General features: G+C 43.2%; 1 protein-coding gene across 10 annotated transcripts in view; it reads right to left on the bottom strand.

Annotated features, from left to right (window-relative positions):
• lepr (leptin receptor) overlaps positions 1–18,628 on the bottom strand; it is a 135,754-nt gene that overhangs the window by 116,410 nt on the left and 716 nt on the right. For 2 of the 10 annotated variants that reach the window (XM_063064147.1, XM_063064149.1), the window contains exons 1-3: positions 14,336–16,115; positions 5,547–5,604; positions 1,722–1,861 (exon numbers count right to left, since the gene is read on the bottom strand). In XM_063064147.1, the coding sequence (XP_062920217.1) occupies positions 1,722–1,861; positions 5,547–5,604; positions 14,336–14,528 (391 nt within the window). In that variant the 5' untranslated portion in view covers positions 14,529–16,115. Of the gene's footprint in view, positions 1–1,721; positions 1,862–5,546; positions 5,605–9,831; positions 9,860–14,335; positions 16,116–16,454; positions 16,590–18,391; positions 18,541–18,628 lie in introns of those variants that run through there. The other 8 variants (XM_063064157.1, XM_063064150.1, XM_063064153.1 and 5 more) reach the window with 7 other exon arrangements.

Below are 18,628 nucleotides of genomic sequence, written 5' to 3'. Positions count from 1 at the left end.
ATAAGATCACCCAACACCTGTAATGTCTGCCCATACACCAACTCAGATGAGAAGGACTGCAGGTCCTCTTTTGGAGCCATATGAGCCCTGGTAGGACACACAGAGGATGTTTGTGCCAACACTCATCCTTCAGAGCAGCCTTTAAGGAATGGTGAAATCGCTCACACAGGACATTGGACTGCGGGTGATATGCTGCAATTTAACACCATTGTAGCTCAGAGGTTTGATGTGAATTGGGGACCACTATTGGAAGAAATATCAGATGGGATGCCGAGCTGAGTGACCCAGGTGTTGAACGCACGAGCCACGTCTGCAACCGCCATCAATACAAGAGGGACAACCTCTAGCCACCTGGTGGCACCGTCCACCATGGTAAGAAGATGTTTGTGAATTCACATTAGCTGTATGTGACTTCCAAAATGTAGGACAGATGGCATTGCTGCCATGCAGCAGGCGCACCTGTAGGATCGCGTTTGAAAGGGCTCATTTGGCGTTGTCACATGCTCTGGTCATGTCTACTGACCAATCAAACATGCGAGTTTGGCATTGCCTTACGAGCACGATACAAGGACAGCATAAGTTCAGTGGCTCGTGAAATGGAACAGTGACAGAAATTCACCATACCTAAAATCTCTTGCAGTGCTTTGGTAGTGCGGGGCAGTGGAAAAGTCATACTCGTGGTAACTTTTTTCAGCAGACATGTCGTACTTTATTAGAAGTTGTGCTGGCCGAGAAAGTCAATAGTAGACGACCTGAACCGGCATTTAGTGGGGTTATTAATCAGCCCACATTGGCTTAAGAGCTTGAAATGTGTGCAGAGATGTGATAAGTGTTTGATTTTGGATGTGCTGGTGACAAGTATGCCTTCCAGGTAAAAACAAAAGAAAATCTAAGTCTTTACACAGAGTCTATCAGCCGTTGAAAAGTCTGTGCTCCATTTTTCAGCCCAAACAGCGTGTGCAGAAACTCAAATAGGCCATATGGTGTTGTAACAGCAGTTTTGGGAACACCCTCAGTGCACTCAGGCACCTCATGGTAGTCCCTGACTACGTCCACTTCAGAAAAAGATTATCTTTCCCGCCAACCGTGCTGAAAGTCCTAAACATGTTGGACCAGGTTCTGATTGGGGGTGATGGCCTCATTAAGGCAGCAATAATTGCTGCATGGATGTAAGCACATCGGGTTTAGGGACCACGTGGAGGGGTGAGAGCCAAGGGCTAATCGAGTTGTGTACAGTGCCAAGCATTTCCATGTTAGCAAACTCAGCCTTTGCGCTGAGCAGCTTTTCTGAGTCCAGTCTATGCGCACCGGCACAGACCAGCGAGCCAGTTGTGGGACTGTGATGCTCAACCCCATGTACTGGAAAAAGTGGGCTTGGTGAGGCTTGGGAATTTGCCCAACAGTTGAGTGAAATCACATGTAGTGAGGCATGCACTATATAGAGTCGTCATGGGGAAATTACTGGGGGTACAGAATAACGACCCAAAGTCTTTTGCGTTCACAAGTTGACAGTTCTTAAGATCTACTAACAGCCCTTTGGCACCGGGTAGAGGTCTAGCAACTTTAGCCAAGATAAAGTCCCATGTGTTGTTTCATCCACTGAAGCACAGCATCACGTGTTGTGTCCCATACGTCCAGATCCAGCTGCCACTGGCAGCCTTTAGCAAGGGTCTGTCGCCGCCTGGCTTATAATCAATGGGCAATGATGGCAACACACTCACCTGAGCATCCGTGCCACACAGGAAGCATGGTCCTGAAAGGGTGTCCATAATGAACAGTCGATGACCCTGGCAGCTGGAACCCACAGTGTTCATAGACCTTTGATGTCTTGCTGCAACGCATTCGGCACTTCTTGGCATTCCTGCCAAAGCATGTGTGGTAAAAAAAACATAAACCAGATGTTGTTTGTTTTGCAGCCATGGGTGTGAGTCTGCTGGAGGCTCTGCTGACAGGGCTTATTGAGACAGGGAAAGCAGGAGAAACGATGCACCTCGGCCCAGCTGAGTGTAGACTATCGGCCATTTGAGCAAGCTCCCTGTAGTCCTCATGGGTGCATTAGTGAGGGTTGTGCAATTTTGATTAGGCAATTGTTGCACAAAGAGTTCTCTAAAAATAAAACTAGGATGGTGATTGCCCAGGAGAGAACACATGTTCTGAAGGCCTAGCGTCACCCATGACGGGCAAGGACAGCAAATGTTTGGCACACTCAGACTCAGATGGTCCAAAAACCGTAATAGGTGAGTCTTCAGAGTGAGAAACTTATCACATGCAGGCAGGTCTTCTAGTAGACCCCACTCTGACTGCAGTGGAACTACTTAGCAATATTGTAATGTCATAAAATTTGGTATTGTTCATGGTGATTTCTTGCAGCGCATACTGGACTTCTGCCTGTACAAACCACTCGGTAACTGCTCCAAAAACTCTGGCAGCTTTGAAGCGACTGCGTTGGTTGACATGTCATTTAGTGGTTCTAAGATCGCCGGAGTCACCATTGTAGGATTTTGTGAATAAAACACATAAGTCATTTGATGTGCTTAACAAAAGCCACAGCCCTTTGTTACCATTATGGACAAACCAAAAGCACTGATGTCATTATTTCAGACACCGTCTCTTAAACTGAACACAACACCTCAGTGATGGTGTTTGTGAATTATATAGAACAGATTCTATCTTGAAAAAACTGTCATTACATTACCCCACATAACTATCCCTATACTGACAAATAGAATCCTCGCACAAACCAATAGGCAACAAAGATAGAAAGTGCTGGAAACACGGTCTTTCAACATGTGTGGAGAAAACACATTGCTGACAGTTTAGACAAGTACTCTTATTCAAAGTAACTAGCATTTTGACAGGCTGGTGGCCATCGTATGTGGGAAAAATGACTGTAGATTAAAAGCTAAAGGGCTCATAATTTAAAAACAAAGTGGAGAATGGTGAAAATCCGAGGATAAAACTCACGGATACAATGAATATAATGGAGAGGGGGAGGGTAGAGAGAACATTACTCCAATAGTAGAATCTCCAAATAGTTGATCATGTACAGATGGAAAAATTGGCTTGCAAAAACAAAATATTAAAACGTCAACTATTTTTCTCCTTCCCTGATAAAGCTTGTGGTCTTATGCAAGACAGAATTCTGAATATGCCAATGTTTAAGTGAAAAGTGACAAACCACATGTCAACAACTTCATCAAAAGAGATGTGTGAGAGGAGAGATTACAGTAAATGGTAGAAACTATCACTTTCCCACCATTATCTTATCACAGCACAATCTTCAACATGTTTCTTTTTACATAACATTGTACACAAGACTTTTTTCCAACCTTTATATGACACTGACAATGTACATTTTATAACAGCAATATTATACTAACACCAAAGGAATGTAAAAATTATTTTCCCCGTACACTAAAATGTAAAATTTACATCTATTCAAAAGAAAAATACTTAAAGAATTCTGTGACTGCAACATGTGGCTCCCAAGTTTTCTCTTTTTTTGGGCCCATGGTTATCAAATTAATTCCAATATGTTGATCAATGTGCCATGCATATTTGTGGCACAAGTTACACCTGGTGCCACGTTGCTAAGGTGAGCCAACGGCTGCCAGAGATACTTAGAATGGCAGATCATTAAGTAACTCAGCATCCAATGCTGAGTCAATGCCAGCACCGTAAAACCGGAGTCCGATGTTTCCACTAATGAGCTCACTTGAACTCACACAACTCAAAACATCTCTGTGTTTAGGAAGGATCCCCAAACTCCAATCCTGCCACTGCTGTTTAAAGTAATGAATTAATTACAGGTTATTTGCTCCAAATCAGCAAGTGTTTAGATTGTTCTAAGGTTTACCTTACAGGGGTCAATGTCTCGAGCAAGTAGTGTGCCTAGCACCGAAGGTTTTTGTCTTGACTTCAGAGTTCCGGCATGATCTAATTTACCCCAAACATGAGTGTGTTAGTGAAGATTCTCCTGATCGTAAAGGTAACATGATAACTGATCAGCACAGATAATATTAACAGATACAATGCAGATTAGAAAAAGTTGTTGGGAGGAAGAGGGGGTAGAGGATAGTAGGAAGGCAGAACTCCCAGCAGTTGGCCACATCCACCAAAGTTGCTTGGGAAGTCTAAGCTTTGAGGATCTGCAGTCCAGCAGGAGGTTCTCAGTAAAATCTAATAGTTACATCCAGGTGAGCACGATGAGGACAACTGTGCCATTTGCTTTCAGGGAAATGCTGGACATTATCTTCTATACATCTGGCATCCAGCAGTCTGAAGCTGCAGACTGTTGCTGTATCTAGCGGTTTGTCATTCACTGGTGCAAGGATGTAGTCAATTGTGCCCCCTATTGAGGGAGACCTGACTACACCCTGTGCTTTGTGGTGATGGCAGGCTCCTCCACGGGTGGAGTGCTTCCATTTCTTGTCACATGTTTACTCAGCTGCCCAGCAGCACTTCCTCAATGTCTGTCCACTGTGTGACTATATGTTCAGGTCCTGTGTCCTTGCAGCTTTAATGTTGCTTCCATTTTGCAATAACCATTGTGCTACTTGCATTTGAGCCACTAACTCAAACCAAGGGCTTCCTGCAGATGGTAGACCTCTTAACTCTTGAATTGATCAATAAAGCCAACAGCCAGCTAATAGATAGACACCTGGTGTCCACTTTATTTGGTACGCATGCACACCTGCACATTCATGCAAATATCTAATCAGGCAATCATGGGACAGCAACTCAATCCATAAAAGCATGCAGACATGGTCATGAGGTTCGTTCAGACATCAGAATGGGAAAGAAATGTGATTAAGTAATTGACTGTGGAATGATTGTAGATACCAGACAGGGTGGTTTGAGTATCTTAGAGACTGCTGATCTCCTGAGATTTTCGTGCATAACAGTTTAGCGTTTACGGCAAATGGTGAAAGAAACAAAAAGCAGCCAGTGCGCAGCACTTCTGTGGGCAAAAATTGTTTTGTTAATGAGAGGGGTCAGAGGAGAAGAGCCAGAGTGGTTCAAGCTGATATGAAGGTGATAGTAACTCAAATAACCACATTTACAACAGTGATGTGCAGAAGAGTATACCTGAATACACAATGTGTCAAAACTTGAAGTGCATGGCCTCAGCAGCAGAAAACCACAAACACGCACTCAGTGACCACTTTATAGGTACAGCAGTCAACTAATAAAGAGGCCATTGAGTGTATAACTGCCATGCTGCTACATAAAATGCAATCGAGCAAATTTGTATATTCTTCCAAAAGTGGTTTGAAAAATAAATTAACAATTTTCCTTTCATTGAAGGAGAAAACGAACAACTTTCATCAAAAGAATCACTAAAAAATAAAATTCTATGTTCCTGCTGTAGGTGACTTGAATAACAAACTGGCGTGGATATCATCACAGGCCCAGTTGCTTCCTTGCCATCACAGCTGTCCATTTTGTTGACATAGGAGCCAAGAATAGAAATGTCTGTAGTCTATTTGTAGACTAATCACCCATATTTCAAAGGGATACTGTAAGAGGTTTAACCTTTGACTTACCCAGGCACAAGGTTGCAGTCACAAGTTCCAGTAACATCATTTCTTAGCTGAAGGGAACCTGAAATGTACAAAATGAAATAAAGACATCCAAGTTGCATATTGCCATTCATGTAAAAAATTGTTTAAATTAATTTGCAGCAGAACATAATCTAATGGAGTGAGAATAATTTCTACAAAGAAAAAATCCTGCAAAATTTAAATTTTTAAATTTGGAAAACACCAGCAACTTCAGTGAACTAATTCATTCAAAAGATTCACACACTTTTCCCTTCTGGCCATTGACCAATTTGCTATGGTGCTTGTTTTGCACACAACATCAATATCCTCACAATTTTTGCTGAAATATTTTGATTGGTATAGCTTTGATATTGAAATCTATGGCCAAAGATTTAAGCTCCCACTCGTCAAAATGAGTCTGCAGATCCAGTATTAATGGCAATGCCTTAATATTCTTACCAGCATCTTGCTATTTTAAAATAATCAAAGGGGAATTCTCTCAATCCTTATTATAAGAAAAATTAGGTCAGAAATACTGCTGAGAGATTTTCCACTGAATGACTTAAAAATTGCGGAGATCAATTATTAGCATATAATTCTCTCTGCCTTATTTCTAGTTACATGTGGCAATGGAAAACTCTGATTATCCATGATTCCCACTAGTTCCATAGCTTTTACTGCAATTTCTGTTGACAAATAAATAATTTTCCCCCAATTATCTATAGTGATTCTAAAAACAAGTTTTGTTCAGTGTGCAATCTAAAATAGGTGGTGGAGGTCTGCGAGCCATAATCATAAGTCATGAAATGGGTCTGTCTAACGACGGTACGTCACCCCAGTGTAACATTACAGAACTGAAATCGATAGATTATATCCAGCACAATAACTCCCTACCACAGGAGCACTTTACTGAGTTTTTATCCTTTGCATGGACGGCATCACAGGGAAACATCATGGACTGGAGCCAGGCTTCTCAGTCAAAAAGAAGGGGTCTGATAAAGAATTTTATTAATGCCCCACACGTTTTTTAAAACAAGATTCACAATAGTACATTTGCATGTAGTAACTGGACACAAGTTCAAAAATTTCCCTTTTCTGGTTTACAACACATCTGCTTTTTTCTATGCTATTATCATAGGTTTAGAGAGTGCAATTAGAGATTGCTGATAACCTGTAAATACATAACCAAACAACACTAAAAATTGGACCCCAATTTGATATAAGTGGAATTAATAGTCCTTTCTGTCAAATTATCAAACTTTGGCCATACAATTCTCCAACAAATATTCTGGTCTCATATTACATTGCTCAGAAATTATCACCCGAAATAAACTGCATAGTTGTACCATCTGAATTGCCAGCAAAGCAGCATCACCAACACCACTTAATGCTTTGTACAAATTATTTTAGTCACACACTGTCTGGCTGTTGAATCAACCTTAAACACTCTATTGATCAATGTAGAAATTGTCCTGTGTCTAATACAGTTGAACCTCTAACTTTCAATTGCCCAGAGTAGACCCTTGGAAGCCTGTTGTTAAAACTATTCTTAAAGGAGCTTTAAGATCGTTTTATTTGAGAGTGACTACAAAAATCAGTGAGGAAGCTATGATTTATGTTGGTTTAAGTTCTGGTGCGTTAGTGTCTTCCACTGTCTGAGTGCAGATAAATTCACATGTAGTCAGTTATAAGGTAATCTATATGAGAAATTTGTAACTGGTAAAAGAACATAAAATGAAACAGAAAAACAAAAACATTGTGACTCATTGGCATTCTGCTGCATTGTTTTCTCACATAGTCTTTTGTAACTATAAAACATCCCCAAATGTTATTTCTTGAGCGTAATGGAGCTCATGATCCAAACTAACAAACTCTGCTTCTCCTGCCATATAGAGGTACAATCATAAGCAAAATTTTAACAAAGTTCGCTCCCGATTTACGCTGAGTAATATTCGAAGTTTGACATTGAGCAGCCCACACTGTATACGACTACTACTAATACTGAAATCACTGGAACTCAACGACTAGATGTTGAAGCCAATAAATTACAAGTCCACGTGCACTTTATTTTTTCTGGTTCTTTATTGCGCTCTCTGAACATTTAACAATCGCTGCTCTTGAGACTTTTTAAAACATTACTTCCAGTGGAGGAATAATATGCAGAATTAAAAGGGCTAAAACTTATCTGACTTATTTGCAGCTTGGCTAATAATGTTGCAAAGATAACTAATGAAGGGATTGTTACATGGGAAAGCTGCCAAGGATGCCTAGCAACAATCAGAGTATGAATGTGTTAACAGCAGCCCCACACAGTACTCGGGGTGCTCACTTGATTGCAGATTTTCCCAGGCTCTGTGATCGGCGACTCTGTTTTGTCAACTGAGCGACGCAAGCTTGCTAATAAACAGTATGTACTTTTAAATAAAGTGTGTTTGACAATTATTTCCTGGGTCTGAATCTAAAGTCCTCTGGTAGAGAGGCAGATGGACGTCTTGGCGCAGCAGCGAGCAGGTCCCAATATGTGGTAGACCCCCCTCGCCAAAACTGAATACTGTAAGCGGACGAACGGGCCGTTGGGGTAAATCAGAGACGAACGGGCCCACAAAGTAAGCTTTAACCTTGGTTCCTCTCCGCTCTCCGACGACTCTGTTTGTTCCCTCATTTTGGCAGGGGAAAATCCACTGATGGGGCCCAAAGGGAATAAAGAGGAGACGGGCGGTTTGAGTCCCCCGGAAAAAGGAGACGGGCGGTTCGAATCCCCCGGAATAATTGAGAAATTCCAGTCTTCTCCTAAATCCCCCGGAATACGATGGGTGCGCACTTAGACAAAGAGGGGGTGGGGGAGTAGTTCGTTACAGAAGATAATATACAAGTATCCAGACAATGAAAGGAAACTGAGACAAATGTCATTTGAATTGTCTGAACATATGGGGAAAGACAATTGGCCTGCAGGAGGATACATTTGATTTAATTGTAATACGGTAGGCGGAAAAGGGGCTATGGAAAGGGAAGGCAGGGAAAGGGTATGGTCGCCTGATTGGCCTATGGCGACAAGAGGCTAAAATAAAAGAAGAAAGACATAAATTAAATTGTTGGGCCGATAATGCCAAGCGAAGAGGGTTAGACGTACGTGGAGATGGCAAGAGTTGAGAGCGATTTGTGAAGAATGGTGTAAGGGATAGAAACAGACAAAGGGGACGGAGAAAGAAATTGTATCAGAGACAAAACATACTGGCCATGGAAGAAAGAATAAATGGGAAAGGGAAACAGAAAATAAAAATAATTCTGGGGTACCCCGCCTCTATCCAGACATACCGACCGATTCCCCAAACGATACTGATGATGACTGGGAATGGCTAAAGTGACCTAATAATCCCTCCGTACTACCCACAATTGTATCGGCGCCTGCTTTACCACGGTCAGGTTCCCCACCCCCATATGGTTCTCGCCCTGGTGTCCCAGGCGCCAACTCCACAGTCATCGCATCGCCACCGACCGATGTAGTTCCTCCAAAACGGCTGGGAAGCCCAGTACCCGTTTCTGCCCACACATGCAGTCAGACTGGATCTTTCCCGGACTGGACCCCCGAACAAGGGCCATTGGTTTCACCGGGACCGATACAAACTCTGTATCAATTGCCCATGAGGACCGTTCCTAACCCAGAAGCCGGAGTGGCGGGACAAGCACCTACTATGCAGATCCATAAGCCCTGGATCCCTTCCGAGCTCTGTGGTTACTGAATGCAGCCCCTGACAAAAAAGGTCGACCCCAAGGGTTCTGTAGTTATTTAAGAACTGTCCTGACTATTCCGCTAACTCCCGAGATCCCGCCCCCGGCTATGGCCGCCTTTACTCCTATTGATCAGACACGATTCGCCACTTGGCTCGGACATGGCAACTACGACCAGTTAAGCGCGACCTGCCAAACCAAACCGCGGATAATTGAAAATATATTGGACGCCTTGTCCCACGTTTGGTCCCCTCCATAAACGTAACTTAGAGTGTAAACCCAGGAAAGGTGAGACCCCTGATGATTTCCAGAATGCTTTAACGCTGTTTATTCTGCACGATCGGGAGGTCCGCTCTACGTAGCCGGGAACCAGTCCCCACAGTACTGTGCTCTCCTCCGAGCCCTGCCCGGCAAGGTGGCCGACAAAGTTAGAGTCAACAATATGAACTGGTTAGAATCCACTCAAGCTTCAGAATGCCATTTAAAACGAGTTAGTAGATCACAAAGACAAAGCATTTCTAGGAAAGCTGTAAATCCGATAAAGACGTTCATTATTTACCATTGTAGCTGTATTAACAATCTGTGGCCTTGTCAGAAAGAAATGTCTAGTTCAGTTTTTCAAAGCAAACCACAGAGGCCATCTAAAGGGAAAAACGTTCATTCAAATTTTCAGTGCTGGAGCAATCCACTATATTTTAATATTTGTTTTCTTTCCTTGTGAGGAAAGGTTGATTTTTGATTTTGTCCAATTCTGAATATAAGCACACTACATTATACATTTTTTTGAAAAAAATCTAGTGTGTTAGTTTGTCAGAAAGAAAGATTTATTTGTTTAGTTTTCAAGTGTGGCACCAATGTAGTACAGATCGTAATAGACCAGAAGGTGCCAGATTTAGCCCCCGACTTGTGCTAATTAACCCCCATTGTTAATACACTACGCTAACTCAGATGCGTAAATTCCTGGGCCTTGTCAATTCCCACCACACTAGATATGAGGTCCTTCTCCATAGAAAACCATAGAAACTACAGCACAGAAACAGGCCTTTTGGCCCTTCTTGGCTGTGCCGAACCATTTTCTGCCTAGTCCCACTGACCTGCACACGGACCATATCCCTCCATACACCTCCCATCCATGTATCTGTCCAATTTATTCTTAAATGTTAAAAAAGAACCCGCATTTACCACCTCATCTGGCAGCTCATTCCACACTCCCACCACTCTCTGTGTGAAGAAGCCCCCCCCCCTAATGTTCCCTTTAAAGTTTTTCCACCCTCACCCTTAACCCATGTCCTCTGGTTTTTTTCTCCCCTTGCCTCAGTGGAAAAAGCCTGCTTGCATTCACTCTATCTATACCCATCATAATTTTATATACCTCTATCAAATCTCCCCTCATTCTTCTACGCTCCAGGGAATAAAGTCCTAATCTATTCAACCTTTCTCTGTAACTGAGTTTCTCAAGTCCCGGCAACATCCTTGTAAACCTTCTCTGCACTCTTTCAACCTTATTAATATCCTTCCTGTAATTTGGTGACCAAAACTGAACACAATACTCCAGATTCGGCCTCACCAATGCCTTATACAACCTCATCATAACATTGCAGCTCTTATTCTCAATACTTTGATTAATAAAGGCCAATGTACCAAAAGCTCTCTTTACGACCCTATCTACCTGTGACGCCACTTTTAGGGAATTTTGTATCTGTATTCCCAGATCCCTCTGTTCCACTGCTCTCCTTATTGCCTTACCATTAACCCTGTATGTTCTACATTGGTTATGGTGCAATACCTCACACTTGTCTGTATTAAACAGATTCCTAAAGAATCCCCTTCTCCATTTTTTCCCATTCTTCTGTGAACCCAGCCACCTTTTTAATATGCCTACCTGAACGTCTAGATTCACCGCCCCATGATTGTGTAACAATAAATCACCAATTGACAGAAGTCCGACCTGACATGACTGACGTCCCCATCGCTAACCCGGATTTAGTCTTCTATGTAGATGGGATCTCCTTTATAGACAACCAGGGCCAGCGCCATGCAGGCTATGCTGCTGTTTCCGACATAGAAACCGCAGAGTCTGCTTCCTTTCTTTCTCCTCACTCGGCGCAGCAAGCTGAACTCTTTGCACGCATTAGAGCTGCATCCTAGCCATTGGAAAATCGGCCATTATTTTTACAGACTCGAGATATGCCTTTGGAGTCACCAACTTTAGAAAGCTAGGGATTCATGACTTCAGCCAACTTTGGAAAGCTAGGTGTTATGTCACCTCCTCTGGCATGCCCATGACTAATAAAATTTACATCGACAACCATCTGTCTTCCTGCACAACTGGCCATTATTAAACGCTCTGCACACACTGGAGAGACTGACCGTGGTGTAACAACAGACCAAATTATCAGAAGATTGATGCTGATAAGAGGACAATGGGGGAACATTGAAAATGCTAATGAGAGAGAGAGAGAGACGAGAGGGATTAACGAAAAGGAGACACAGTTCCGAGTATTGTCAGAGACCGGTTTGCTTTGAACCTGAACTGTTTGAAGTTTGATGGACAGGCGATACCCCAGCAGGGGGATAAAACAGGACAGGTTCGCTAAGGCAACAGACACATGACACCACGAGGTAACGAGACCCTGGAAGCGGTGTGCCCCCACAAGTTGGTGGGAGTTTTGGAGGTCTGATCACGAAACCAGCCATAAACGCACAGGGTGGAAAGGTGCGGTCGGACGGGTACCCGGTTTGTGTGTCCGCCCTTGCTTGGGTGCCGGGTTCACCGCAGAAGAACGATCATATCTGGAACGGAGGGGTCACAGTCGGTGACCTCAGAAGACATTACAAAAGGCTCGCCCGAAAGCTAACTGCGAGGAATATCAAAGGTCTGTTTGGAATCCTATTTGCATATTCATTCGTTCTCTTTCTCTCCCCAACGGCACGACGGCGATTACTGCGAACTGAAACTGAACTGAACTCTGTGTCACTTGTGACTGATCATTTTACCCCTAGACTGCAATAGAGCTTGATTGATCCTATTATCCTAGTTCTGTGTACGTGTGTGTTTATTCATTGCTACCCCATTGCATTTATATCCTTACTATTAGAGTACTGTGTTGCTTATTTCTTTAATAAAACTTCCTTAGTTCCAGTAATCCAGGCTCCAACTAAGTGGTCCATTTCTGCTGGTTTGGCAACCCAGTTACGGGGTACGTAACAGTGGAAACAACAGAACTGACTCGGCTGTGAAACAAGCTGCCCTTACTAGAGCACTGATTGTTCCCCAAATGACGAATCGCCGGGGTAAAAATGAATCCCCCGTTTCCAAATCAAAGGGTGTGCCTGGAATTAAGGATGAGCGTGTTTTACAGAGGGACACCTCTGGAAAATAGAAAGCCACCTGGGAATCGGCTGGATGTTTTTACCCACCGTCCGAGGGCCTCGGGCTTACTCCTGCCCGTCAGGTCTACGTGCCGAAACTATACTGGGCCATATTGTAGATTTTGTACAAACCAGAACTCACCTTGGCAAGGAGGGAATGGTAAGGCAATGTGTGGAGCCGGGACCTGAAGAAGGTAGTAGAGAATGTTGCTAGACGATGTCTGATATGCCAAGAACATAATCCAGGAAAAGGCAACTCATGCCCAAAGGGATATGCCCCGTTGCTAAGACACCCTTTCTGCCAACTACAACTCGATTTTATCGAATTACCACACCTATAAGTACGGTTTTGTAATTCTTGATGTTTTTAGTAGATGGATTGAAGCATATCCCACCACAGGTAACAAAGCCGATACCGTGGTGCGTATTTTGTTGAAAGAAATCATTCCCAGATTTGGGGTACTGGAGCAAGTTGTTTCTGACAATGGCCCTCATTTTGTGGGTGAGATTAATCGCCAACTATGCCAGGCTCTGGGTATTAAACAGACATTCCATTGCCCCCGCACACCGCAGGCTGTTGGCCTAATTGAAAGGGCTAATGGGACACTGAAAAACAAATTGGCTAAACTAGGACAAGAAATCAGTCAAAATTAGCTCAAAGTGCTGCCGATAGTCTTGTTCCAGATGAGAACTCATTATCAGAACAAACATGGTCTGTCGGCAGCCAAAATAGTATATGGCAGACTGTAAGAATCCCCTGGAAGGCTGGTTTGCCGACCCGAAAATTACCTGAGATGGACCTGAATCAAATGTTGAATGAAATTATAGGTTATACCCTGGCACTAACCAAATCTCTCCAGGTCTTGCATTCACAGGTGAAGAAGGCCCACCGAGAAGGAGAGGAACTGGAAGATGAACATCGAGTTCACCCAGGAGACTTCGTTCTTGTAAAGAACCATCTTAGAAAGAGGCTTGACCCTCACTGGAAAGGACCCCACCAAGTGTTACTGACCACTCCAAAGGCAGTACAAGGACTTCCAAAATAGACATATCTAGGACACATCAAACGTGTGCATTCATGACTAAGCTATTACTGTCTATACTTCTAATCTTAAGCACTTGTATTGTAGTAGCCAAGCTAAACAGCTTCCTGTTGCTTTGCTATGGTTATGCTGGGAAAACTAACTCATCTGCCTGCTGGGTGTGTGCAGTGATTCCTCCCCATGGGAATATAAGGATTCCCCTAATAGCCATTTGGCTGAACAGCAGTGAACAATGGTCAGTCTGGGCCTTTTCTAATGACACTCAGACTAGAGAGGCCCGAAATTGCACCGGTGATGCGATGGGAGACTGTGAATGCCACTGCTTTGATGATTGGTACATTTGTTTCCCCATCCCCTCCAGAAAAAAAGCCATCTGATGGGGAGGTCAGACATCATGGCCCTCCACCATTGTCAGATCTGTCCAACCAACGAATACTATCTGCTACTGTAATTTCAAAGGTAAGGGGATTTACTTTCTGGGCAATACACCCATGCCATTTATACAAGGGCCAGATCACCACACCCCCTGAACAGAACTTAATGGGTTTATGGGGAAAGGGCCTACTTATGGCTCCCAGGAGAGACAGCTAGCCGATGGAACACGCAACAAGAGAGAAGAATTGGATGGGATGCTGCTTCCTTGCTTACCTTGTATCCCACACGCGAATGCTGAAAACCTTGGACCAGCACCTTTCCCTCCTACAGCAAAAGCGAGGAATCTCACAACTGGAGCGCTTCTGGATGACAGCTTTCCCCTCCTATGGGGCGGCTGCAATTCAAGAGAAATCATTAACCTGGCCCCAGTTTTGGAGGAGATGGCCAATAGTACCGCTAAGGCCATGAATGGTGTCCAGCATCAGGTGAGGGCCATCACCACTGAAATGATGGCAATGGCGCTACGCAAGATGGTTCTGCAGAACCGAATGGCCCTCGATTTTGTTCTGGCTGAAAAAGGAGGTGCATGTGCCATTATAGGACAAGAGTGCTGCACCTACATCCCAGATGAATCAGAGAACATTACCTCTCTCTTTGTTCACATTCAAAACGATGTAAATAAAATCCGGAAAATCAGGGCCAACCTACATGGCTTTAGCTCAAAAGGAGGAATGTAGCGGTCAGCGGCATCTTCGCAGGATGGAGCAGTGTACTGCTACATAATGCTATAGTCATCACAGGAGTATTCATACTTATTGAACTTTTCCAATGTTTCCAGCCCCTTGTCAGCCGGTACTTTTGCCCTACACCCACAGAGATATTTATACAAAGAGTCCCCCTAGAAGGAAGGGGACCACAGAGAGACCGAGGTACAAATGATGAGAATGGAGACTATGATGACACGGAAAGCCCTTCGGCTTATCCCAAGGGTTACTATGCACCCTACTTACACGAAAATGAAAATTAAGATGTACAACATTGTACGACATTGACAATCCTAGTTGTCATGGAATGATAACAGGAGGGAATGAGGAATTCTATGCAGAATTAAAAGGGCTAAGACCTAACTGACTTATTTGCAGCTTGGCTAATAATGTTGCAAAGATAACTAATGAACACGGAAGAGTTTGTTCCATGGGAAAGTGACCAAGGATGCCTAACAACAATCAGAGTATGTATGTGATAACAAATGTATAACAGCTGTCCCACACAGTGCTCACTTAATTGCAGATTTTCCCGGGCTCTGTGAGTGGCTACTCTATTTTGTCAACTGTGTGATGCAAGCTTGCTAATAAACAGTATGTACTTTTAAGTAAACTACGTTTGACAATTATTCCCTGGGCTGAATCTACAAGGTAATGGGGCAATAACAACAAAATAGTCAGGCACATTAATAAGGACGCAAGACAAGAGTCAACTGTATAAAGCTTCAGATGGAAAAATGTATACAGAATTTCCTCAGAAATGGAAATTAAGGGTTCATTTGTTCAGACTATTCTCAAAAGTTGAAAATGAGATGGGTAATTAGAATTAATGGCTGGATAATGTCCATCTGCGATTCAAAAGCCTGTAGATTGGAGGAGGAAAGAGTGACACAGAGGAAGAATGTCCAGCTACAATAAATTATGCATGTAGTTAGTTACCTGAAGAGGAGGAGTTGTAGTATAACCAAAGGAGCAGGGTATGGAAAGAAAGAGCAGAGTATGCTAGCCCTTAATTTAGGATGGGCGGCAAATAAAAAAGTAAGTTGAGAGCAGCATTTAGGATGGGACTTCAAAGCCTGCAAGAATTAACTTAACAAAAGAATAAGGGCAATATAAAGTGAGGAGTTATTACTGCAGAGTCTGTTTCATTTGCTGAATAGGGAGAAAAGAGTATTGAAGGAACCTATTTAGATCTTGAGGAAAAGGCTCACATCTTGTTTAATACTTAAGATATTAGAAGAGAGGAGGGAGAGAGAGGTTTTACTGGCAGCACAGAGAAAACAAGGATCCTTCAGAAGACAAAGTCGTAAGAAACTGGAGAGCAATTGACTTGATATACTTTAAGCAACCTTCCTGTGGTGTTTTAAAAAAAACAAATAGCATTCAACTTAAGTATTTTCAGAGATAAGAACAATAAAAAAAAACAGATGCAATGCTTTTATGCACTCAAGTGGAAATCAAGAACAAGAAAAACCACAAAATTTATCATTATTTATGTGGAAGTAGAATTGCGTAAAAGTAGTGGGGGAAGATTGTGTGCTAACAATAAGATTGTTTTGAATGATTCTATTATTAGCAAGTTTAATTTCAGAACTTAAATAATATATTTCAAATACACATTGACTCACCACAAACATTAGATCATCTCCTAAAAACACAAAAGATACTGCAGATGCTAGAAATCCAGAGCAACACACACTTCTCTGGGAGGAGAAATCGCTGCTGTCCTGTAATAATGCTATTCCCTTCTTTCAGTTTCTTCATCTCCATCGCATTTGTTCCCTGGATGATGCTCGCCTTTCCAGGACATCAGAGAATTCCTGCATCTTCAAAGAATGGGGTTTCCCTTCCTTCACTATTGATGCTGCCCTCACCTGCATCTCCTCCATTTCCTGGACATCCGTGCTCACCCCATCTTCCCGTTGCCTTAACAAAGATAGACTTTCTCTTGTCCTCACCTACCACCCCAGAGTCTCCACATCCAACACATTCTCCGCAACCTCCCCCACCTTCAAAGAGATCCTGCCACCAAGCACATCTTTACTTCCCCTCACTCTCCACAGGGATCGCCCCCTCTGTGATTCCCTTGTCCATTCATCCCTCCCCATGAGTCTTCCTCCTAGCACTTAACCCCCCCCCCCCAGCGACAGAATGCTACTCCAGCCATTCACGTGCTCCTACACCTCCATTCAGAGCCCCAGACTGTCCTTCCAGGTGAGGCAACACTTCACCTGCAAACCTTTTGGGGTTGTCTATCATACCTGGTGCTCTTGCTGTGGCCCCTTCTATATTGGTGAGACTTGATGTAAATTGGGAGACCGCTTTGTGGTACACCTCCGCTTCATTCACCAAAAGCGGAATTTCCTGGTGGCCAACCATTTTAATTCTTGTTCCTATTCCTATTTTGACATGTCGGTCTATGGCCTCCCTTTTTGCCATGATGAGGCTACTCTCAGGGTGGAGGAGCGATACATCATTGTCCATCTGGGTAGCCGCCAACCTGATAGCATGAACATTGATTTCTCCTTTCGCTAAAAATTTCCTTCCCCTTCCCTCTTCTTCTATTCCCCTCTATGGCTTCTTACCTCTTCCCTTCTCCTCACCTGCCTATCACTTCCCCTGGTGCTCCTCCTCCTGCCCTTTCTCCCATGGTCCACTCACCTCTCCTATCAGAATCCTTCTTCTCCAGCCCTTTACCTTTCCCATCCACCTGAGTTTGTCCTCTCTCCCTCTCCTCCCCACCTGCCTTTTTATTCAGGCATCTTGCCAGTTCCTTTCCAGTCCTGATGAAGGGTCTCAGCCTGAAACATGGACTGTTTACTCATTTTCGTAGATGCTGCCTGGCCTGCTGAGTTCCTCCAGCAGTTAGTGTGTGTAGACCATCTCCTGTTACTGGTAGAAATACATCTTCATAATTGTTTGCAAGAAAGTTAAAACTGCACAAATATCAAAATTGATTTTAATATAATTAATCTCACACACTGGATTACTGTTAAAATAAACCGCATCTTCAAGTTCTCACAGATTATCCTCCAATACTAAGGAAGAAATGTTGGTAAGAAATGCATGCATAAATGAGAAGCAGCATCAGGGCATCACTGTGGTCAGGAATACTTCAGACAGCGCAAAGCTTACTGGAATATAAAATCAGACCACATTAACATACCAAAATAAATCATAGATGGTCATACCCATTCGAAGATTTAGCGAACCCCTGTCTAAACCAGTCGACGTAGATCCATCTGTTGGGGGATACATATAAGAGAGGTTGGGAGACAGGAGGGAAGCCCGGGGCTAACAGTAGCCAGTGGCACAGCGATTAGAAATACAAAATACTGCAAGGAGAGATCCATCTGCCCCACCGAAGGTGACAGTGACAGATTAATCCACTCAATTTCAATCTTTCAGCAAAGGAATTATTGCCCGATACCTATCACAAGTGGGAATCTAGATATTTGGCAGCTGATGACTTTGGATCTGACAATAACTTTAACTAAATACTAATGCCAATGTTTGCTCAACAAAGTGACAACAGTAAAAACCAATTTCGCTTGCTTAAACATACCCAAAGCTATTAATCCATTGTGAAAGCCAGCCGACTTATCAAGTTGTTTGGAAACATTTGCTCAACTTTTCCCTGTGTTCAGAGTTGGCATATATCTTCGGCGGGCGGTTTCGTCTCCTTTCGGAATCCGATTTGCATTCGGTGATCTTCTGTTTGTTTGTATTTACAATTATACTCTGTTAAAATGTTACAATGTAAAGCAAGGCGTGGTCTTTAAAAGAAGTTTTCGGCAAAACT

Source organism: Mobula hypostoma, chromosome 12 (genome assembly GCF_963921235.1).
Source record: "Mobula hypostoma chromosome 12, sMobHyp1.1, whole genome shotgun sequence".
Classification (NCBI taxonomy): Eukaryota; Metazoa; Chordata; class Chondrichthyes; order Myliobatiformes; family Myliobatidae; genus Mobula; species Mobula hypostoma.
This window is presented reverse-complemented; position numbering and strand designations above follow the sequence as displayed.